Below are 24,096 nucleotides of genomic sequence, written 5' to 3' on the forward strand. Positions count from 1 at the left end.
ATAAAAAGGTCTGCTCTCTCGAGATCAATTACAAAGTTTCGTACACCTCACATTTCTTGGAATTTTTTCACGGCCAATGACGCAATCCAGCGTACTATTGGCCAAAGGTAAACCCTGTCAAGAAACCATAGTTCTATCCAGCCGAAATTCGAGGTCCTTATACAATTTACATCACGATTGTGTTACACCAGTTGCCGAGGGCGCTAGAAAAACTGTATGATAGGTACGGAATGAAGATCAGCCTAAACAATACAAAATGCTACCGTGTTTTCTATGAGGAGGAAGGTCAATTTAAACATTAAAGAAGGAGAAAGAAGAAGAATGCGTTAGGAAAGGAAGCTTTCACAAAGATGTGGGAGTTCATGAAAGGCTCGATGCGTTGGGATGCCGAGATAAGACTCGTCAAAACTTTGATATGGAGAGTGGTTATGTGCCATGCGGAAACGTGGTCATTGAAGCAGGAGGATAAACTATGATTGGAGGCTTTTGAAATGTGGGCGTGGAGAAGAATGGAGAAGGTGAAATGGACGGAAAAGAAAATAAATGAAGAGCTGCAGTGAAAGGGGAGGAGAGAGGATTGCAGGGAGAAATCATAAGGAGGCAAAGGAAGGTGGATGCAGACGATTTTGATCGGCGATGGAATGTTGAAGAATGATACAATACATAGAACGAAGGATGTTAGGAAGGCAGAGGAGTAGGAAAAAAGAGAGGCGCGTGTTGGATGGTAAGAAGAGATGGAGGAAGTATGCGGAACATTTGAGAGGTTGTGTGAAAAACCGTCAGGAACTCCCTTAACGGTAGACTACCGATAATAATAATTATAGCAGTTGAAATATATTTCCGCAGCGCCATGAGTTTCTGTATTAATGGTAAATAACCATACCTCGGCATCTGTAGTCATACCAATACTATACATTTATGAGATCCATTATAATGTTAATAATGAAAACGAATTATGATATTTCTCTGGCTGGATTAAGCTTGCCAATCGCAATTGACCATTTGCCATCCTCATTACCGAGACGAACCGAATTGCGCAAAGCAACTGAATAGTAATTAAGATACTCATTCCACCGGGCGTTGAAATTCAACTGGAAAAAAATAAAGCGGGAAAAAAAGAGGTCTTGGTTACAATAAAAATGGTTCACCAACCTCGAAAACAAGCTGAACACTTCTAAATCTATTAGTCTTTCGCAGTGAGTAACTGTGCATTTTGTCCTTGAAGACAAAGGATAACGGTACATTTTTTGTCCTAGAAGACGAAGGATAAAAAGAAGTACTTGGGAATCGAAAAGAACATGTTGAGTGCTGAAAGGGAAGTAAAAATGCCCGTGCAAGCTTTGTGGAAACAAATTTTATGTCGCGCATAAAACTACTAGCTCCTAACTACACTACAAACTGCTACGTGGTACGTAATTAGTGACTGCGTTGCATCTGAGCCCTTTTTATTGGGACTCCTTATTTGCGTTCCTGGTGTACTCAGTGGAGCAATTACTAAGGGCATAATATTCGTCACGTGTGCATACAAGGGGTGTTGCATGAATAATGTCCGGTCGAACCCCTTCCACGTGCCCTATCGGTGGATCGCATGGGTGCCATATGTTTGTGGAAGTATCGGATTAGATGTATGGTGGTGATCCGACTCCCCCTGCCACACGCCTTTGCGAAGACTTGCGGCGTAGTGCATAAATCTAGGAGAAAGGCTAGACATGAAAGAAGACTTGGAACACGTCCTAGGGTACGGCCCTGGTAAATGATATCGAACTTACGGGAAACTGACTACATCAAACCATCTCACTGACGCTATTCCAATGTTTACCTATTGTTTATTTTACGGAATAAAACCTGTATGCTTCACACTTCATTCTAATATGTTTTCGAGTAAGGAAATAGTTTTTTATTAAATATGCTGAAAGAATTATTAATGGCATTAACCACCGTTACGATAAAAAAATCGACTTTTATCACATACTTCCCACAAAACGAGCTATGTGGTCGATGTATACTTGTATTTGTTTCGTGAAATGTGCTGACTGCTAAGGAATAAGCGTCATCCTTACGGCTCACATCAGGGGATCTAAAAAGAAGTAGCAAAGCTGAACGTATATTCAACGCAAAACCCATTGTAGTTAGCATGTCTTCTAAAACGATTAATCTTAAGGACTCTTCAATGAAGCGGACGGGATCATTCGCCCCTCGTGACTCACGGTCACCGCTAATCCGGGAAAGTTTTGTTGTCCTTCCTTTACGTCCAAGGGAGACCAAGGCACTCGCAAAATTTCACGGAATATTATCAGGAAAAAGTCTTTCGAACGGCAAATGAAAGCGTTGATCCGTGGAGTTTCTGATCTCGTTACAAAACGAACTGGCGTTCCTCGGCCTCATTTCCACGCAGGAATTCCCACGGGGAACACAGGCTCGCATTTTTTTATCGTCAGTGTTTTATTTTAATTCCAAGAACGACCACCGCGGTAAATAAAATGAAAAAAAAAGAAGACTATGGGACGCGAGTGGCGGCGCTTGGGAGCGGTTGAGTGAGTCACCGACACTAAAACGAGGCAACGGCTAAATACGATCACTAGACAAGAATACAAAAAAAACGAAACAAAGGCGGTTGAATAATCCGCGTCCTGCGTCCGCGATTGATGCTTTAAAATAATAAAAAGATAAATGTGCAGCCACGGAACCGTGGACAATTCCGCAAGGCCTCCTCCTTTTCCACGTTCAATCACCTCGGGAGTTTTCGACACGTTTTATCAGACTTTCCATTGAATACATACATATAAATGAAGTTGCGCCATTACGACGAGGTGATTTTTAAAAGCAATCGTCGGAGCCTCGTAAAAGCAAGGCATTAGCGCGTAAACCTACGGACGACCGGAATAATTTCGCTGCACCTTTCGACGACGGTGTGGTTAAAAAAGAAGTGGCTATCGGAATAGATGCACGTATCACACGGCACAGGGAATAATATGTACACGTAGATGAAAATAGGACCGACATTTTCGGAAGGCTAAGAAGGAAACCTCACAGTTAAACGCGTCTATTGAAGCTAACTCAAGAGCTAAAATGGAGCAGCTGACAAAAAGTTGTATTGGACAAATAGAACAATGGGCAATAGTTAATAAATTGGTAATTTCAACAACCAAGACAGAATACATGGTCTTCGGAAATGTCTAGAAACCCCACTGTCAAAATCTACAATAGCAATATCCGACGCACACCATCTTTTAAGTATTTGGGCATCGTTTTAGACGAAAAATTAACTTATCAGGCCCACATTAATTTCATAGCCAGCAAAACCAAAAAAGTTTTTCAAGCTGCCCGTAGGTATTGCAAAACTAATTTTGGAACGGACTCCCTTCAATTGATATACAAAGCTGTAGCAATACCCATTGTTACCTACGGCTGCTCCATTTGGGGTCATAAGGTTAACTACAGCAGAATCGAAAGAAAACTTAGAGAAGCACAAAGACCCTGCCTCTTAGCAATTAGCAAAGGTTACTCGACAATCAGCACGGACGCATTATGTTTAATTACCGGACAACCACCTCTAAAATACGAGGTTATGGAGAGAATTAGCATAATCGAAGTCAAATCGGGCCAAGGCACAAAATACTTCAACTCCGAAATCGAACACAATCACGCCCTAAGCAAAAAACAATTAAAAGAAATACTCAGGGAACAAACAATTCATCAGTGGAATAAAGACTGGCTGAATTCCGATAAGGGTATTCACACTAAAGAAATATTCCCAGACGTCATTGAAAGGCTAAATATAAAATTCAAGCTAACTAAGAAAGCGACGCAACTCCTATCAGGGCATGGAAATTTTGGACACTACCTCAATAGAATAGGAAAATCAAGGACTAATCTATGTAGTACCTGCCTAACAGAAGACACCGCTAAGCATAGAATAGAGGAGTGCCTACAGTATGAAAAACCCAGACATGAAATTTGGCACAGTATGACTTGTAAGAAAACCAAGATGCGTGAGATTGTGCTATTTTGCCTTAAGCATAACAACGACCAATTATTTAAAATGGTGCAATGAAATTTGATAATTGTAGTGACATTTGAAGTTGGTAAATTAAAAGCTTGATAAAACTAGTAATTGTATTGCTCGTTTATTGTGTAAATAAAATTGTATGTTCCAAAGAAACTGCGGGAGATGCCGCAACAGTAACTTTTAACGGAGTCATCCGCTAATGTGCATTTTAATGCAACAATTTCAGAGCATAAAAATTTAAAGTTGGCTTTTAACCTTGTGGACAGTGGCGCCTCGCGCACGACTACGAATGCATGTGACATTGTATGTACGGTATTTCGTCATAACATCTAGTTCCTTTAAAAAGCCCCAAAATTTCAGAGTTTAAGAGGACGCCTCGGTAGCTTAAGTGGCTAAAGCACTCGACCGGATATTGAGGGATCTGGGTTCGAGTCCCAGTCAAGGCGAATGATTTTTACGCTCTGAAATTGTTGCATCAGAATTGTATGTAATTGCTATTTTAAGTTAACGTGTATTATTTTGCCTAGGGTACGATCAAAGAAACAAAAATCTTGTATGACTCTGTAAACTGAAGTGTTATCATAGAATAATATATTTATTTCTTGTAATAATTATTATCTCTAATTGTACTAAATTTGGGTTGTACATTACTTCTGTAATTTCATGCTACTGTGTCATCTTGTTTGATATTTCTTTTTCTCATATTGTGTAATTGATGTTAATTATATCAGAACACAAAAGGGGGATTAAGCGAGAGCAGGAACCCCCTCAACATATCATGCTATTTTTCTGTATGCTATTTTTTTTTGTATTTGCTTCCGCAATAAAAAAAAGGAAAGTTGTGATTGAGGAAACTCCTTCACCACCTTTCCTTATTATTATTATTATTTATCTCAAAATATTTCAATAAGTTTATGCGTTACGATTACAGCAATTAAAAAAATATGATGCCTTTAGCACTGAGAAAGGAAATAATATAATGAAAACTAACGGATGACCTCGCGTCACGTAATAATGAATGCATCGTCGTTACGCATCTCGCTACGCAAGAATGCTTTCTACTGACGAAAAATAGAATAGTCCTCAAGCTGCAATGGATGGATGGCTTCAGGGTATCATACCTCGCTCGAAGTGGCAATTTCTCATTCATTATTTTTCACATTTACATATTTCAAGTAAGCAACTTGCTAATTGTTTCAGCAAAGATTGCTGTTTTCTGTTTTTGAGATAGGAAGTTCATTCTTACACATGTAGCATTGCAGAGAGGGTCTCAATTGTGAAGATACATGCGTGATATTGTGCATTAACAGATCATGGTGAATGACCGATTATTGCAATTTCCCCACCATTCGAACTTATTTATTACGACCTAGATTTTGTGGAGGTGTGGTAAGGACTAAACTAGGGTCGTAATGATTTCATTTCTAGTGTAAAATTCGAACCATAAGGACACTCAATAAATAGCAATCTCATAGTAAAGCATTGCCATTGAATCAATATGGGGGACCACGTACTACGACTCTCCCTCCATAGTATCTGACCAAGGGCCCACAGGACAACAAAACCGGGATTTGAGCCTGGACCTTCCGACATGTCAAGCCGAATTTTCTACCGACTAGGCTACCACACCCAAGTTACTGCGTAAGGTTCGGAATATTGATATTTGAAATGAGAGGTCGAGGATAGACCGAGTGTAAACTTTAGAAATGGTGTTCGCCTATGCAGATTGAATCTAGCAATGATGGTTTACGGAAGCTGCGTTGTCATTAGTGTTGATTTTATCCAACCTTCCACGTCCACTGCAGGTTGCACCATCTACATCTACATAGGACCGTGCAAGCACAGCTAGGGTGTGTGGCAGGGGATGACTCCACACCAGGCATTCAATTACAGAGTTAATTTTTGCCTATTTGCAGCTTAATCATCAAGATAAGTGTTTACTGATCAGTGTTCTTGATGGTGCGACCTGTCTCCAACGGACGAGATACGTGGCTTGGATGAGAACGTCCCTAATGCTGACCTAGTAACATGTCATGCCACAATTTTTCTTTGAGATCATATTTTAGTCTTTAAATTAATACATTCGGAAGCTTGGGTTCAATTTTGATGTGATTGCGAAGATAGGATAGCACGATTACTTGAACCTGTCTGTGGCGGTGTCTTATCTCTCTTATTTTATACTGGTGGTCACCAAACAACAACTGCTTTGTGGCGAAACACAAAAAAAGTATGACATTTTCGCAACATGTCCCCACTGATGACATTCTTTCTTCAATCCCCATCCGTATCCGTAATCATCCAAATCACTGATTAAAACATATTTACAGAGCATTTATTACAATATCGACTTCGTCATTGACGGCCATGAGCTACGGGTACTTTCACTGGTCTATTTGAGAGTATAATATCGATTATAACCATCCCTACTTCTACACACTCTAACAAATCTTAATCTGCACGCCCCTTCCATAGATTATATCACTCGCAAAATGCTTCAGACTGCCTCTTCTCTCTCCTAAATTCAATTCCCCACAGTATTAATCCGTTTCCTATATCCTCAAACACCTTATCATCCAATCCCCTCAGACAAGTTATTAGAACCGACCATTTAAACATTTAATAATATTCCCTGTTAATATTGTTAATTTTTCAATCCATAAGTTTCTTAATCTGTTTTGTTATAACTTCCACGATACATTCTAAATACTGATGCACGTTTACATTTTTCTGAAGTGAATAAAACAAATAATAAAACGTGGAGCACTCGTTATCTCACCCATTGGCTTGGCAAAAGGCTAGAGGTGGTGCAGCGTGGGGGCGTTTCAAAATTTTCCTCTCAATTTTTGCCGCCTTGAACTTGCGTTTTCAACCATGCTCGCCATGGCGTGCGTGGGAGAGAGCGTGGGAAGGAGACCGGCCGACCGTTAACGGTGCAGAACAACCCAGAGTGCACCGGGGCGACAGCAGGATCCCGAGAGTTCCCCTTCGCCAGCAACGGACGACACCCATTACGAAGTCGGTTATCGCATCCACACGCAATGTGTAACGGAAAACAGTCGACGCGCGAAATAAGTCGGCATGGAAACAAAAGCGCCCATTAATTTATTTCCAAGAGAGGGATTTTCATTCTCGGGGGGCGATATGGAAAACATTATCTATTAAATAAAAACAACTATAGACTGGGAATCAACACGTATATATTACACGTAGTATGGTTAAGAGAGATATTTAGATGTGCGACCGATTAAAACAATTGGGGAGTAGGCCTAGCGAAAGACGTAACATAAGAATAGCACGTCAGGAAAATATGCAGGGCTGCATTGAAGAAACTCTTGTTCATCACGAAGCTATCCGTTTCGTAAAATATATTTGTGAAATAATAGAAGACGCTGCACGATGATGATCTGAAATCCTGGGCTGGGAGTCAATGAAAGAGAATGTATCTTGCAGGATTTTTAAGCTTACAGATATGCACGAATCGTGCGAGTTCAACTCTGGCGGAGAGATATCCTAAGAGTAGATAATTATACTCCTGAATATTACACCGGTGGGCGTTATCAAAATGAATCAATGCTAACTCTCGAGCAGTCCGATATATCAAGCATCCTCGATCTCTCGCACAATCCGTGACCGGAACCATAGGGAGATTCAATCACAGCAACGCGAACTCACGCCATAATAAGATTGTGCTTCATTATACGTGGGTACATACACGAAAGATGTAACCGGTGGAGGGCAGGTCAAGCCATGGTCTGTCAATCAGAAGGTCGCATTTTCGGATCCGTAATAGTTTGGTTTTTCCACAACAACGTCTACACAAACACCCCGCGATCCATCGAAAAAGTGTGCGGCATGGAGTGCATGAAGGGCTTGAATTTATTTTATACTCTACTCCATTCGATACAATGAATTCGATCTATTTTGATTACTAGGGAACAAATGCGTACAAGACAGAACATTATATTATCGTTATTACTCTTTATTTGCACGCATCAAGGATGGGTTCTTCATTGTAACGCTCAATAAATTTTGTAAAGTTGGAGTCAAATGCGCGCAATCACGAACTTATTATTGTTATATTATGTGGCTTATAGAATGAGTCACGGTAGCTCAGTAAGTGAAAACCATTTTCAACTTCGCTTAACGGCGTTTGAAATTCAGCAGCTAGCTCCTTCCTTGTTCCAGCTGAGGTTTACCAGGAAACACTAGTACCAAGAAAATTAAACAGTTCGAGTACCGCTGCGCGTTTCCGGGAAAAACGCCCGGATTCTAACAAGCCCCACCTTTCGATAGCAGGCTATTAAAGGGAAAATAAACAAAGGGCTTTTATATGTAGGATGAACCCATATTTCTGACCCGCCGAGGACCATGAATTATTCAATTGTTCGAAGCTAACTAGAGATCAATTTTTTTATTTCTGCCGACATATTAGCGATAATGAATGCAATCGAAGGCAACAATTAAACAGTAAATAACGCACAGGAATGAACAATAATGACAGTCGACACAACAAAACGGCTTAAAGGTACAAATTAATCGTTGTCTCAAAACCAGGAAGTTATAAGGATGAAGAGGTAACGTGAAGCGGGTCTTCGAGTCCGACATCTGGTGGGTCTGTGGTCGGGAAAAATTCGAGTTCCCTGTAGTATGGACAGGGATGCTGTAAAAGAATGGGACAGTTTTTTAATAGAAGTTAGAAGAACAAATCATTCAGTCTAGGCATGGACGGGAAGGAATGGGAGAAAGAAACGGGAGAAATGTGTCCTCAAGAGGAAGAAAATGGGAGATGTGATCGCGCATCTTGCTTTCATTCCCGTGCACCGTTACAATGAACGTTCTTTCGCAGAAGTCTTTGGAATGTTTTAAGAGAACTAGGTCTTTGTCGGAAGAGTGGAGAAACGAAGAGGGGACATAGCAATAGCGATAACGTGGGCTTTCAAAATGAGAGAACAACTCTTAGAAACCAAAAATTTTCATCATGGACACCAACTACGCCTACAGCTCAGAGGGAACCAGTTCGCCGAGTAAAGACTGCGGGTTCGAAATCCACCCGGCGAAATAGATGAAGTGCAACACGGCAAACGCTATTCTTCGGGTGAATGGACGGTTAGAGGCGACCTCAGTCGAGGGTAATCTTATGCACCACTGACTGCCATGGTTCTCGGATCGCCATCATAAAGCGACAGTCAGCTAATGTATCAGTAATGTGAACTCAATTTTGTGTCGTGAAACTGAATCTATGCTAGTTTTTGCTGAGATTCCCAGTGGAATCATTCGGCTTAGAGCCCGACGATACCCCTCGGCCAGTAGCCGAACACCATTGCCACTGTCGTCCCACCCTCGCCGCAATTCGGAAAAAAAACTTGCCAGACCCGAGACACTTCGACCACCAACTTCGTCTTCTTTTCGAAGGAATTCCCATTCTCTAAAACGTCCCACAGCCTCAATGACCAGCGCGACCGTCGCACGAACGAAAACTTAAAATTATAACACGAGAGACAACTCAGTCGAGCGACGCAGTTCGAAGTAGAGGAAAACGTTTAAAGAAAGCTTCATATCGGTCACGTGAGATCTCCGTTAAGTGGGTCCCGGCTTGCTGCGGGAAGGTCCCAATGGGGGGAGGGGAGAAATGGTGTGGCTCATTCCAGTAAGTGAAAAGGGACGGTGCTTTTAAGCGAGAAAGTAACTGCACCCCTCTTCCCACCCTCCCCCCCTTAGATTTTGTTTCTGTGAGGTATCCAGCCCACCCCTTCAGCGTCTACCAGTCCCCTGGTCGGCAAGAAATGTCTTGGACAGAGGTGGCAAAAGAAAAACTAAAAGAATTCATGGAAGGAGAGAGACTTCAACGAAGGTTAAAAAGCTGCGCCCAAACTGATTAGGCAATAAGGTGCATGCTTTCCGGTGCCCCAGTAGTACTGCCAGCTTTGTAGTAGCTAAGAATAAGGAATTGACGGATGATGTACGAAATGGATTTTGACAATTGACATCGCTTTTGCGAAACTCTTGTGTACAAATGCAAAAATCACGTCATGTTATTGCTAAATTCTGAGCTCCCTTCGCAATTCATTTGGTACTTTTTTTTATTTTTTCTTTTAATCTCGTTAGCTTAGTCGATTTTTGGTAATATTTTCGGATTTATTTTTTTTCATCGGACTGAATTTACTCTTCATTGGTTATGTGCTCATTAAATTCGCTTTAATATTAATAAATGCTAACACTATCCAAACAAAACATCATGCTTGAAAATTATTTTCCGTAATGTTTAGATGCCAAAATAGGACTTAACAAGCACACAAATGAGGCAGGGATACAATCATAGTAATATCCCGGGAAAATATGTGCGAATAGGAGTAACCAGAAGAACTTACGAAAATACGATGTACTTCGTCATGAAATGAAGCACCAAACCAAGAATAATGTACCCACCTCTACATTTCAAATAATTGCATTCACAAGAATTAAAACTACGAGTACATTCATGCGAAAGTCGCCGCCAAATTTCTCCTGCATGAGAAAAGCTTCACCTTTTCCCACCTAGCGCTAGTGAAGGTCTCCGTTTTTTCAGAGCACCCTTGGTAATAATAAGTTTACTCTCTCAAAGCAAAAACCAATATTATTGTTACTTATATACGAGGCCTAATCAAAAAGTATCGCGGATTTTGAATTTCCACGGGTTACTTACATTTGATTTTTTGTGGCGTTATGTTGGTTCTTATGTCTCTCACTTATGCCGAAAAGTTCGGCCATTTTGATTGTTCAGTTAATTGTTGACAGTTGTTTTGCTTGGACGTGTTTTGCCTGCTCTTCGATTTTTGCCTGTTCCAGAAAATTGATCAAAGAATCTGTATCAAATTTTGTGTGAAAAACAAAATTAGGTGCGCGGACGCATTCCGAATGCTGACTGTGGTATATGGAGAAGCTACCTTGGACCGAAGCAACATTTATCGGCGGTACAAAATGTTCTCAGAAGGCCGAGAAGATGTGAAGGACGAAGAGCGTGCTGGACGCCCGAGCACCGGCGGCCGGTACGGCGTCACGGGTCGCCGCGAAATTCGTACCAAAATTGCTTAATTTCGACCAAAAAAAGCGAAGCATTAACATTGCCAATGACTCTATCCGCGACGACACAAATTTGCTCCAGAGGGTCATAACTGGTGACGAATCATGGGTTTAAGGTTATGACGTGGAAACTAAAACTCAACCATCCCAATGGAAGCTGCAGCACGAGCCAAAGACCGAAAAAAGCGCGCCAAGTTCGGTCTAATGTGAAAGTTTTGCTTACAGTTTTCTTCGATTTCAGGGATCATGAGTTCTTGCCACAGGGTAGAAAGGTAAATAAGGAATATTACCTGCAGGTTATGCAGGTAATATTAAAATTTTCACATATAAATCGCGTTGCAGCAAAACTAAACGCACCTGACAGCAGTTAAATGTGGAATAAATCACAAATACGACAGCTGATTAACATCACAAATGGAGGAAGATCGAAATGATTACAGAAACTCGGCTCATTTACTTGCATGCGTCCATGGAAACACTGTAAACAATTACTATTTATGCTCCCTTTCACAAAGAATTAGGTTTTTCCTTTCTGTCTCGATGTGAGTAATGGCCTATTGTCTACATGTAATGCTCAACTTATTAATTTCGCAAAGCGGATGCCCTAAAAAATAACAATATTCTCCCTTTTTCATATTTCAAAGAATAAGGATGGTTTTCGAGTTGCAGTTAGCCTTCGATATACATCCAAAGTACCACCAAAAGGTCCAGTTTAAATAGACCTTGGTTTCCATTCGCTCGAACGGATATAATTGGTTATCATTAGTTAATGAATGCCATGTTCCTGAGGCTCAAGTACTGAAAACATTCGATTGTTACAATCAGGCAAAAAAAACGTACACGTATATTCCGAAATTAAAGAGGTAACGAAAGTCTCCGTCGGGCATTTAATTATTACTAATAATTGCTCGTTTTCTTTTAGGTAGATTATTGAGTTGACGTAAAGACGACCACCATCTTGACCAAATGATCTTCATTGTGCATACAACGCTCAAATTAGGAAATTAGTAGAGATAAATCTTTATCGATAAAATATATATAATCAAAATAAAACGATATAACTTTATCTAAACATTACAGGGCAGCCAAAATTCACAGAAAAAATTCTATAAATTTACGGGTAATCAAAAAGTTTGATTTCATAGACCAACATACCCACGGATTACAGCCTTGGACATTCATAGCAGTCATGAAGTTTCAAACTTTGAGAAAAAATTTGTTTCGCGCGTTCTTATACCTTCTCGTTTTTTTCGTTGAAGTTGAGTACCAGCGCACAGATTGAATTAAGCAAATTTACACTTTGCAATGGGCATAAAACATCCCCGACAAACTTCTGCCTTTTATTGTGATTACGAAATAAAACTAAAAGCTAATCGAAATCGGAAATTGTCTGTCCTAAGTTAATGGGAACAAGAAAGCAAACTGATTTTAATTGGACGGCTTCCTATGAGGGGAGTCCTTCATTAAACCATCTGTCCCTGGGAAAAACAATGGCAATTCCATTGAACGTTTAGTTTCCGTAATTTGTTTTTCATTATACGAAAATATAAACGGCCGCAACCCTCACCGATAGATATCAATTTCCTGGGCAGAAATGAAAACGCACTTCCTTTCGTTTTGACTGCTGAAGGGTGTTCGGGATATTTTCGCAACTCCCTTTATTTGTGGGTGTTATCCCTCCCTCTCCTGCTTCCCGAAAGTGTCTTACCCAAGATTTCTCCAGCACCTTGCCTTTGTTTTTGAATTTCTGGTCGGATAAGATACAGCGAAATAAATAAGTACCATCATCTTCCTGCCAATATTTTACGATTTGTCACGACGGAGAAAATGAAATGAGGGACCAGATGGACAGAATTTCATATAAAAGATAATAATACATGCCTCTCTAATGTGCCCAAATAGAACTCATCAACACAATACCCCGCAAGGGTGGATGGCGGGGTAGGTGTTACGGCAACAATCTGAGAAGGTGAAGGATTTGTGACACATTCCACATGTGTTAGCTCTCGCCTTCGCGGGGGAATTAAAGGAATCAGTTTTCATGCCCGCACTTAAGGGGAAAAATCTATAGTATAGACTGAATTAGTTCACTAACTAATATATTGTACACTATGGAAAATATTATTTAGATGGTCAGCCGTAAAAGATAGGTTTTTAATGGGCACAAACTGAACACCGATACATATACCAATTAAACATAAGTGTCTAAAAATACTAAATCTTTTATTTTTAAATAATCAAGACCCCACTTTAGTCTGATGGGTGAAACCCAGGCCGACAAAAAGTACCCTAAAAAGTAATTTTATAAGTATGTACAGCATCAAGATAAACGGATAAAGGGGTGAATGATATTACTAACAGGTGAGTCGACATCAAAAGGCTAGGCGTGAGAAAACTGCAAGGAATCGCAATTACAGAAATAATTTGCAAATACCTTCCAATTTTTTCACGATGAGTCTTTTGATGTTGGCAATCTTATGCTGCACCTGGAAAACCTGAAATGTGTACCGCGGTAAATGTGTATCAGCGGTAAGTGAAATAGATTTCCCGAGGTAATAGGTCAAACATGGGTTCTTCTCCCTCCATTTCTATTTCACCACACGGTTCCTTGAGATTTCTTTCGCAGACAAATGGATAACAGACCAATTTACACAATATAACGCCAGCCACCGGAAGGAGAAGGGGTGTTGTAGTGACACCAGTCATGGAATCTGGGACATATATTTTAATATTTTAGTTTTTCCCGTATTTTTTTGTGAAAATTTGGTGGGCGAATTGTCTTTTTGGCAGTTTAATTATCTCTCATGTTGTCACCTTAGTCTTTAATAATAAACAGAAAACATTACTCGCTCCCAAAGACCCTGGCATGTTTTCGTTTTTGGTACATGAGAGACGGCAGCTGCTAAGTTTGGAGACTGTATGCATCCGGAAAACTCATGAGAGGATATCCAAACAACGTTAGTCAGAATAATAATCCCTTATTAGAGTTGTTGGATCCGAGTTTTCATATATTTTCCAATTATTTAAGGAAGGTCCAACGTGATTATTACTATTAGTAGTCCATCAATGCAGTGTTTTGACGGACTCAAGGATTTTAAGATACGCAAAGTTACACTTACGTATATAAGCTCCGCCTAACACCACCCTAAATACTCTATAGCCACACTTGAACATTTTTTTAAATCCACGTATCTATTACCTCCCTCATTTTCGTCCAATATTCCTAATATTTTTCTCCTTATACCTCGCCTGTCCAACATTCCGTCCTCTACATCAAGTATACTTCAATATTACACCGCCAATCAAAACTCCAAAAATCCACTTTTCCTGCGTTATTCGAATATCTCCCAAAAACCTTTGCTTTTGCTATGCCAGTCCAAGAACTTACTCACTTCTTTTCTTGTTTTACTCTTTCTATTTATTCCATACTTAAACACTCCCTCATGTCAATCAACACAGCTTTAATCTTAAGTCTTATTTAATTTGCGCTCGCCCTCCTGTCAAAACGACTAATTTTCGAAGTTTTAGAAAGAGTCAACACAACAAAAGTTTTCACTCATATTTTAGTAACACCTTTACTGATCATTTATTTCCTCATGTTTTCAAATTTTTCGTTCTTCATCGCAATTATTCCCGTAATATCGTTACTTATTCAGCCTATTTTTGTCTAAAACACATCCTGGATATGTGACCTTTAAAAAAAATGTGATGGTATTTTTAACTCTCAGGAATTTTTGGAGCTGATAAAATTTTGCCATGGGTAACTTCTGACGTTCGAATGGTGAGACATGAAGCTCGATAAAAATCTAGGGCCGACAGAAAGTTAGATAGGGGTTTGTTGGGAGCTTCTGGAGGTCTGTTAGGTAAACGTTAAATGCGAACAGACAAAAACATACATTAGTTTTGGCATTTTGTTTGCAACACCTCTGACAATTTTAAGAAAACAATCACTTGGGTCAATCATGCACCCAGTGAACCTTATGCTTGCAACATCTTATGCTTGAAAATTGTCTACACTTTACCAACAAATAACTATCATTTTAGAAGTCATAGAGTTTTTATGATATTCATACGCCTTATCTCGAAAGAAATTATAACAAATTTCATCGCACAACATGATTTTTGACGAGCCTACTGTCATGCCGACCTATCATTTAGGAGCGGAGATTTTCACTTTAATTTTTCGCGTCTTTCAGTCAGGCCATGTCCGAACAACCGAACCGCGAAGACCGTACAGGAGGAGAAGGGGGAGGGTTGGAAAAGCAACTCAAGGATTGCTGAGTTTTTACTGCAAGGCCCACCGTAAAACTTTTCCGCCGCCTTCCACACCGGCTATAATAGCACTCCTTTCTTTCCTTCGCTCTCCCTCTTGCTATGTCCTGCGAGTGTGCTTCGAAGGTCAGAGAGGCGGGTTTGAGAGGAGGGAGCGACGGGGTGGAGTGAGGGAAGAGGGGAGATTGAGAGAGAGAGAGAGACTGCCTGGAAGACGGCGTGTGTATAATGATCCTTCACCACGGCGACTTTGGGAGGAGGTCTCGGGAGAGGCTAATGGCACCGCCCGGCATTCCGCGCGCTCGCTCCCTCGCCGTACTACCACCACCAATGGGAGAGGGATTCTGAAGGCAGGAGGAGGCTTACCCCAACTGAGTCCGGTTCGACCAAAGACTGTGCCCTCCTTAGAATTGTACAAGAACCGCTGGAAGGCCTTCCACTTGCTAATGTCCTCCGGCTTGCGAAAGAAACCTGGGGGAAGCTCTTCGGCGCTATTCTCCATCTTCTTGCCGGTGTGCATGTGAAGACCCTTGGAGAATCGAAAATCTTCCACGTAAATGGAACACACGAGTTCACGTGCGGGCAAAAAACAATACCCGTGAGTTCTCTTACGTTTGGACGCGAATATTTATTTGTGTACGAATGCCGTCGTTTCAGTCCACGAGGGCAGCACGCACTGGAAATCCCTTTTTTTTCCTGTTTGACAGCCGGGTTGGCGAACACGATTAAAACGTTTACACACGCACGCACTCACTCACGGGTGGCTTGGCTGGCTGGCTGTCTGACCGCTCCTCGTGGCGCGCAGGTGGCGGCCGTCTGGGAGGTGGAAGTAAAAAAAGCTCCGAAATAGCAAGGAGTAAGTTTGAAAGTTGAAATTAATTACACACACAGAAACACACACTCTCTTTATGTCGAAAACTTCGCTGACAGGAGGGAAATCTTGCTGTACCGCAAGCAAGATCACTCACAAACTTAAAAACTCCCCCCGAGCACACGACGAGCGACAGAAACAACGGCGGTTTATACTCTTTTAAAATTGAAACAAAGCTAACTTTTCCGGGCGAGATCAGCGGACTGGTTGGGGTAGGCAGGCAGACAGGTGGGCACGTAATACTATATTCCTCGGCGTGCTTTCCTGCTTCGCCAACCACCTCGTCCGTCGGAAACACACGCGAATGTCTAAGGCGGGCAGATTGTCAAAACACCCGTGGCGGACTTCCACGAGCTTCGGGCAAGGAGTCGAAGCCGAGGAAGGTGGTTTCGAAGCGCACTCCAACGAAGCGCAGAAAAGTTTTGACTTCCCGCGAGACGACGTTAAAAAGAAGTAACTCCTCTGGTCGCTAGCACCCGAGAAGCGTCTCCGAGAAGGGAGGGTGGGAGGAGGCGGCAGCTTGGAGAGGGGAGGGTTGTGGGTAAGAGCGTGGGGAGAGGAAGAAGGTGGATGAAGGGGTGGAGAGAGACAGGGGATGAGGAGTTGTTGTTGGGGGGACAGACGGAAAGGAGTGACGCCTGAGGGTGTGGGGAAGGGGAGAAAGGTGTCGAGGGTGGGGGGTATGTGTGTGTGTGTGAGAGAGAGAAAAGGAAGAATGAAGCGGTCTTGCTCGGTCAGACCATCGACTATGAGAGGAAAACGCGGCCGAAACGAAGTGTGCTGAAACGTCGCGAGAATGTCCTGATTACTTTTCGACGCGCGGAGATTTGCATGAACATGGATATCCCTCCCTATCAGGTATTACTATTGCACTGAAGACCCTTCGCAAGAGAGACGCGGTTTGAGCACGTCCCGACTCTCCGGACGGAGTGACTTGAATGCTTCGGAACGGCTGAAAGAGAGGAATTGGAAAGAGCACAGCGGTGAAGCATAGAGAGAGAGAGAGAGAGACAGAGAGAGAGAGAGAGTCACTTCGAGGGGAAACGGGAGGGCTTTGGCAAGGAGGGGAGGGTTGGAATGGGGGGTGTGGGAAGAGGGGAAGGGGAGGTTGGGTAGAGGAATAACCGTTCCACGAGGCGCGCGTATACACATGGACACGAAACTGAAGCACAGCGCCCTCTGCCCCCTTCTCTCTTCCCTCCCTCTCTCCCTTTCTCGCCGGCCGTGCAGACTAGCCGCGCCCGGTGAAAAGGGGGGAGCTCACGCTTGGGGTGTGCTGTAATTATTAAGGACGAATGTTGCACAGGGTGCGGGGGGGGGGGATGGAACGAGAAAATAGAGTAGTAGTAGTAGTTTTGAGGGGAGGCGACCGACAGCTAAGGTCATTTGCGCCATAGGGGAAGGACAGGAAAGGATGAAGGGTGGAGAGAAACCCGGCGTCGGCATTAGCCTACTCTTTACGAAAGGCGCCAAGGGGTCCGCGGCTTAACGTCCCATCCGACGGACGACGTACTCACTCAAAGTGCCCTCCACAAAGCACCTCAAGTTAGGGATCGAGATACCTCTGAAAAATATTCAACACCGCCGGGATTTGAACCCGCGCCCTCAGGGTGGGAAGCCAGTACGTTAGCCCCCGCACCATCTCGATCCCTGAAAATAGAGTAATAATCACCAATAGCCTTGTAACAACCGCCTATCGATTGCAACCATTGCTGAGTACTTAGGAAATTCGGCGTGATAGGTATGGGATGAAATAAATGTACATAAATCAAAGGTAATGCGGTTTTACAGAATGAGGAAGGCTAAGTTAAACGTTTAAGGAGGAGGGCAAAAAATAGAGCAGGTTGAACAGTTTACGTATCTCGGAATGTTTTGGATCAAGATGGTAAAAGTAATAAGATAAGAATTGCGTTTGGCAAGCAAGCTTTCACAAGGAGGAGGACTTACTGACCGGTACTTTGAGTAAGGTTAAAAAAAAAACAAAATAAAACAGTTTACGGCGTCACTTGGAAAATTTTCATGTAGAAATTGAAAATAAACAACTTGGCTTTTCCACGTAAACAAATTTTTCCATGTGGAAAAGCCAAGTTGTTTATTTTCAATTTCAATTGAGTAAGTATGCTAAGAAAAGGTTCGTTAACATTTTATATGGACACTTTTAAAATATGGAGCGTGTTTAAGTACGGCGCGGAAACATGGTCATTGAAGTAGGAAAATAGGCGTAGATTAAAGGCTTTGAAACGTGGGTGTGGAGTAGGTTAAGAGAACAGTAAGGGAAAAAAATGAGGAGGTGCTAGGTATGGTGGGAGAGGAGAGGTGATTGTTGGGAGACATCATAAGGAAGCAGGAGAGATGGAAGCAGAGAGCATTTTGATTTGCGATGGGATGTTGAAGACTGTGATAGTGGGGAGAATGTTTGGAAAACGAGAAAGGGGATGGAATAGGATAGGGATGTTGGACGGGATGAAGAGAAGAAGGACACGGAGATAAAGCCTGGCTTGTTGTAGAGTAGGATGTTGGGTCGCGTTTTGTTGGGAGAAACAAAATATTTATTTGGAAGTTGTGTGCATCCAAAACCTACCCCTCAATCAATTAAACAAACATGTTCCGTGATTGGACTGATATATTTTCTCTCTTTACGTAACCCACCTATCTTGGGATACTTATTCCACCCTTCCCTATAATTGGTGTATCTGATGCAACATTTTCCCATGTACCGCCATCCAAAATCCAGGGTCGGATACAACAGTATCTGGGAGGAGGGGGTATGTGGGTATTTTTGGCTTTCAATCAAATCCAAAATTAGCGCTACTTATTAGGCCCGACAGTGCCTTTCCACACATACTGTTCCCGTGCATAAAGTTATACCAAAGTTATATAAAGTTATGCTACAAGGGTGCGTTGCAGTTCCTAATAAGTTACTGCGGTTGTTTTCCAATTTCACATGGTGTCGAAATTTCCTTGTAGGATACAAAATGCTGAAATTATTTTAGTTCCTACATGAAAAGGTACCCCAGGAAATTTTTCAAATCCGTTACAGGCCTTGACTATCAACCTCAGTTATCAACCCTTCACAATATTCCATTAATCTCTCAATATGCCCTCCATACAAATTTACTGCCCTCTTTGAATATCTACCAGCAACCTTCTCTCGCTCTCACTTCCCTTAAATTGCCCGTTACTTCTTCGTTAGTCGTGAAATAAAAAAAAACGCGCAAAGGAAACCACAAGAGGGCGGAGGAAGGAGGCACGAGCAATTTGCAGGTGGAATGGTACGAATTTTCCGGTTGTCGATATGCACGCTCATTTGATTTATTTTTGGCTGGATCAAAATTTCTCCGGTCAATTGAGAAAACCGGAATCGAACGCGTGAAAATGATGACGCCGGGGAAAAAGCTATGGAAAATACGATGATAAACCGGTCGATAGACACGTATCGAATTAGGGAAATCCCATAATTTTTTATTTTTAAATTTAATATTCCGTCCGAATTAATCGAAGTGATCGCAAATGATACGAAAGACGAATTAATACGCGAACGATAAAAGAAAAACAAAGCCATCGATGGCTGCGTAGGAATTTTTGATTTCTCGAACTACAGATAACTTTTCGACTGAATAGTTTTTAAAAAAATCTTCATTCTAAACAAATGACCTTTAATAAATCAACCATCAGCATTTTTATTCTGTTTCAGAGGATAATTTACAGGGGCTCCCGACAATATTCATCAATACTTACAAACTACTTTGAAAGTCACCGATAGGGTGAGTGGCAGGGGGTAATTGCACACGAAGCATGCAGGATCGATATTAAATGCTATTTAACCCCTCAATGAGATATGTGAAACCCACGCTTGTCTTGGTTTTTGGGCGCCAATTAATTCCCCTGTCACTCCTTCGGTTTTCTAGGGCCCGGAGAAAATCAGAGAGCTTAATTTTTAACATGAGCTGGACATCTCAGTGACATGAACTGGGGTGGAACCGTGAGCTCTCAGGTCGACATCTTAGCTCTCTACCAAATAGGCTGCCGTTTAGATTGTCCTACCCTTCTGATCATATTACTTTATCCATCTCCGAGCATGGTAAAACTCTTAATTTTTTAATGAATCGATATCCGTGTGCCCCTCAGCCAATCAGCGATCAGGTTTGACGCAAAATTTGTCTACGTAGGATGAGCCTAAAAGCATGCAAAAGCATTAAATGTCGGAAAGCTATCAATCGAATGTGAACTTTGAAATGTGAAACCTCGTGAATTTAATGTTGATGGAGAGTAAACTATTCTAGTCCTGCTTTATGTTGCTAAGCGAGACCACAAGGAGAGATCGAACGACATTGACTGTACGACAAACAGTTGTAATAACATGTTACGTAGAGATAAACGCCAGCAGTATACAAATGGATAAATGTTAACCCTTGACAAATTAGGAAATAATGAGAATCCCTGCCACACGCCACTGCGGCGACTTGTAGGTTAAGATAGCGACGCAGAAGTGTAAATAAATATGGGAGTCGGCCTGGTTTTTTTCTCTTGCTGTGAATGTCTTTCTTCCGGTTCTACGAGTAATTATCACGGAGCAAATATGTTGACATTATTACGGAGATCAATGTCTTGAAGATGTAAAAATCATACTAAGGTAACATCTTATTAGGATTGATGGTACTACTATTATGAAATCAGGAAGATAAACAGAAGAACGGATGGATTAAACATCATCTCATGGCAAAAAAAGAGACCAGAACTACTACGTGTATCATAGAGGGGCTCGGGATGATAATATTTTATAACTTCGCAGTCTTGCTCCAAACCGTTTTTGTGAACAACTCTCATTATAAAAACTTTAAAATATGACATTAATTGGAGCAAGAACTAATTCAAACTCAAATGCAGTCTTTTACAGGAATTTCTTTGCAACAGCAATTAATGTCAATATTTTCACATCCATACTAAAAAGACTTTGTACTTTTCCACAGATTTTTATTGTAAGGTACAATGCATTCCACCGATTTGCGGTATCATCAGGTATTTAGTATGAATATTAAATACTTCCACAAAGTGAAGCCTGAAACAATACAATGAATTTTAATATTTGCCTGAAATAAATTACTTTTTCTTATCATCTATCATATTATTTGCTCTTTTATAAATCAAACGGAGGGGAAATAAATACAAACGATAAATTTCTAGGCATGGTATAGGGAAGAGAAGGTGGGGTTACATGGAGAAATACGAAGATGGTAGGATGAGCGGATGCAGAAGATTTATACGGCGAGAGGCATTCGGATGCTGAGGAATATGTGATGTACAAGATACGATATAAAGGATATACACGGTGTATGTATATATATGTGAGAGCATAAAAATGAATTATTGTTACAAGAGTAAGTCAATAAATAAGTCGCAAACGTCAGCAAGATAAACGCAAGAGCTCTTAAGAACATTTCATATGGAACGCTTTGAACATCCACCGGACAGTTCACCAACTTAACCCCCACGGATTTGCATGCGTTCGAGCCCCTTAAATTCATTTTGGTGGCCTAAGGTCGTAGAGGTTACTCGTTGGCTGCGACAGGAAACAAAAGACTTCTTTGCGGCCGGCTATCAAGGACTTGTAAAGAGATGAGATAAGTGTTTTTGAAAGTACATCAGGGTGAAGATGTAGAAAAGAGAAATACATTTTGGGAAGTTACTTTGATTATTATTGCCTCTATCAAGTTTTGCGAGTTATTTATTGACCTACCCTCGTAATATGGGGTACAAGTATATTTTGCTTCGTCTTATGTAGGAGCAATAGTGGGGTTGGTAGTCCAAGGGTAAAGGTATAGGCTGCTGACGAAGAACTTCACAAAGTTCTGTGATTTTTTGGGAACTTCGAGAACTTCCTGGGAAACCATAGGTAGCGCAGGGAAAGGAGATGTTCCCCCTACTCTGATGTGTGTGAATTTACACACGCCGTTGGACTTAGTATTGGGTGAACTCGACCATCACCTACCAAACTGGTCTTCGGAATCAATGCTATGGTGGTGTTGGCTAGTTGGAGCTTATGATTACAGTAGTGTGTCAGGGTCCTTGTAAGGGTACACTAACCCAGCGTATTAGTGCTAATAATAATTATGACTTCAGCAGTTTTTGTACCATAAATTGTGGTGAGGAAAACTTCTATAAGATAGTACACGAAATCCTTGGATCCACCTAAAACTCTAACCCGTTAGACAATGCTAATAATTAAGTTCGAATTTCTCACGTCGGCTTCGTATGACTTGAGCGCTATCCTAAACTATTATACATCAACCATCGGATTGATTGAGATAGGATGATTCCAACATTTATGCATAAAAAAACTTCACTCCACGCATAAACACAATTTTTTCCTTTAAATTCAAACGAAATAATACGTTCTCGGTGAGTAACTTTCAAAGAGATTAAATGAAAAACCCGAAAGAAGAATTACCAATGTGAATATATCGCATTATAATTGCGGAGATAACCTTAATGACCTTCATAAGCCTAGTTTAACGATCACGTCATCAACTATGAATACTGCCATATTCTTTAAAGTCTTATAATACAATTAAAATGCCCCTTAAATTTTAATCTGATCGAATTAATAGAAAGTAATTTCGTCACGGAGGTGTGACACTCAAAAAATGATTCGTCTTGACGAATTGAATTCGTGACTTCAATTGAATGTCACGAATTATAATTATGGTATCCACTCTTTTTACCCCTCGGCCGAAACCGTATTCAGCTTATTTTGCGATTTTCCTCACATCCCTGTGCTTACCAGCATCGCATGCAAGAGAAACGAAATGAAAGGAATTAGGAGATGGTTGCGGAAACCCTTTTCTTTTAATATCCTCCGCTCCGTGACAAAGGGTCCTCTCCACGCTACCGCTTGATCTTTCATGGTATCAGAGAGTTTTTATTTAAATTCGAGCACACCCGTCTCAATTATTTCTTGAGAGAAATTGAACAAAACCCATCCTGTTATCAATGAAATGAAAAAAATAAATGAAACGAGAACGGTATGAAATGGAGGGTAGGCGTTTCCGACAGCGGGGAGCCAAATTCACCCTCCCCTTAAACTCCCCCTCCCGAATGAACTCAGGGATGTTCAACCCTCTGATGATAATTAGTAAATCTCGACATGTTCTTAAAATATCTAATTTTCAGTGCCTCATTAATATCATTTAAAAACGTGACAGTTCCCAAAAGTTGAGATTCAAAAAATATATTCTTTTTTATTTTTATAAGGGTATCATGGTCGTAATGATTTTTGTTTCCCTTGGATGGAAAACCACCGGATTTTATTGTACGTCCTTTGACGCATTGGAATAAACTCATGTTCAATGAAAGGAATTGGTTATTTTCCACGTTTATTTATTACTCGTATAATACTTCACCGGTTTGGACTTTTTCGCGTCGTTAATAAAAGTACATTGCACTTTATAAAATGAGTGAAAACGTCGGAAAGTATCAAGTAGATTTCACGATAGATTACTATTACTGGTAGCCTACCAGGTAAAGTAGTTTTCGATGGGCATAACCTATACCACTGTTCCACGATACATTTCCTTGCCTCTCCCAACAAAACACAACCTGACATCAAACACTACAATAGACCCATTTTCAATTCCGTATACTCCTTCTTCCCTTCATTCCTTCCAACATCCTTATCCTCTTTTCCTACCCCTTCCTCGCTTGCCTAACATTTTCCTCTCTATCACAGTCTTCAACCTTCCATTGCCAATCAGAATGCTCTGAATCCAGCCTGCCTTCCTCCGTTCATTCCGTCTAACATACGCCTATCCTTTTCCTACTCCTTCGACTGGCTTAACTCTTCTCCTCTATATATTACAGCTTTCATTCTACATTCCATAACCAATGA

At 41.2% G+C, this 24,096-nt stretch overlaps 1 protein-coding gene across 2 annotated transcripts in view; it reads right to left on the bottom strand.

The window, feature by feature from the left end:
* Positions 1-24,096, bottom strand: part of LOC139691395 (sodium/potassium-transporting ATPase subunit beta-2-like) — a 120,824-nt gene that overhangs the window by 54,303 nt on the left and 42,425 nt on the right. Inside the window, exon 1 of one of the 2 annotated variants that reach the window (XM_071589192.1) lies at positions 15,707-16,624. The exons of the other annotated variant lie outside the window; for it this stretch is intronic. Coding sequence (XP_071445293.1) covers positions 15,707-15,860 — 154 coding nt within the window. The 5' untranslated portion in view covers positions 15,861-16,624. Of the gene's footprint in view, positions 1-15,706; positions 16,625-24,096 lie in introns of those variants that run through there. 2 annotated transcript variants of the gene reach the window in all.

This window comes from Hetaerina americana, unplaced genomic scaffold (genome assembly GCF_022747635.1).
Source record: "Hetaerina americana unplaced genomic scaffold, ioHetAmer1.1.p SCAF_339, whole genome shotgun sequence".
NCBI classification, from domain to species: Eukaryota; Metazoa; Arthropoda; class Insecta; order Odonata; family Calopterygidae; genus Hetaerina; species Hetaerina americana.